General features: G+C 54.3%; 1 protein-coding gene across 1 annotated transcript; it reads left to right on the top strand.

Annotated features, from left to right (window-relative positions):
• Positions 1-351: 351 nt before the first annotated feature.
• LOC113214520 (uncharacterized) lies at positions 352-1,185 on the top strand (the record flags this gene model as incomplete). Its single annotated transcript, XM_052277089.1, has 4 exons — positions 352-509; positions 587-652; positions 735-941; positions 1,013-1,185. Coding segments are annotated over exons 1-4 (458 nt in total), but the record flags the coding sequence as incomplete, so codon positions are not given.
• Between the last annotated feature and the right edge of the window lie 40 nt (positions 1,186-1,225).

Genomic DNA, 1,225 nt, shown 5'->3' with positions numbered 1-1,225 from the left:
AACATGGCCTGCCACAAATCATGCCTAACATTAAGGCACTTCCTGAGATTTAAACCTGGGAACTAAACTGAGTATATGGCAGGGTGACTAGCACCCTTTCTTTAAACAAGGCCAACCCTTATTGTTAGGACCACCTACCAACCAGGCGCTCACTTTTACTTCCTTTTACGGCCCTACGGTTCGTCTGTGACCTCAAGTATTGTAAAAATACTCCTCAACACGAGCACTCCTTCTCCACCCAACCCCTTGGGGCGTAAGGTGGGTCAGGATTCTACCCTCGTATCTGAGGAAATGCTTAGATTTTCAAAATGGTTTCTTATAGTTCATTTGTTTTTCAAATTTTCAAACTAAAGTGGTTTGTCTTTGTCCCACATTCGTATCTTCGTATCATTCAATATGTGGCCACTGACTACTGACTCAGGCTCAAAACACACTATAGAGAGGCGTTACCCTAGCAACCTGCTCGTGGCGGCGGCCTGGGCAGCCTCGTCCCTCTCATGGTGGTGATGGTATTCAATGACTTGGTGCGCTTCCCCTCGCTTCCCTGTCGACTGAAAGAGCTGAAAGGACTGGCATTCCCTTCCAGGCGCTGCTCAACTGCCTACAACGACCAGAGGACCCGGGAGGGTTTGCCCAGGCACATGGCGACGCGGTGGGTGGGACTATCTCGACGCAGAAAGCATAGCATTTATTTTATGAAATAAAGCGAACTCCATGTATCTTGCCTGCTACAGGCCACAACAGCGGTCCTCTTCTGGGAGAACAAATGCCGCATGGTGCTCAAGGAGCTTGACGCCGCCCACGTCGTGTCGCAGGTCATGGTCAGGGACTACACTACCGCACACGCGCAGGCGCAGCACGCGCTGCGCGAAAAGGAGCGCGAGTCGGAAGAGTGGCAGCAGAAGCTGGCGCGCGCTCAGTCCAAGATTGAGAGCCTGGAGGTGAGCGGCCACCATCCGGTACCTGACTATTCTGGCCCTTCCTACCTTCCTGAGTCAACCCTGCTGTGCAGGCCGAGCGAGAGCGGTGGCTCGAGGACAAGGCACACGGGCGCAAGCAGCTCCATGAAAGCGAACAGCAGTGGAAGAGTGAAAAGGGGAACTTACAGAGGGAGGTCAGTTTCGTCGACCAGAGTCTTGTGAGGCGGGGGTCCACGAGAGGTCCTGACGACGCCCCCCACCCCAGGTGCAGCAGCAGAGCGAGCTGGTCGCGCGGCTGAGGTCGC

This window comes from Frankliniella occidentalis, unplaced genomic scaffold (genome assembly GCF_000697945.3).
Source record: "Frankliniella occidentalis isolate FOCC.00 unplaced genomic scaffold, Focc_3.1 Scaffold5704, whole genome shotgun sequence".
Lineage (NCBI taxonomy): Eukaryota > Metazoa > Arthropoda > Insecta > Thysanoptera > Thripidae > Frankliniella > Frankliniella occidentalis.
Note: the sequence above shows the minus strand (reverse complement) of the source record. Positions and strands in the feature narration are given on the sequence as shown.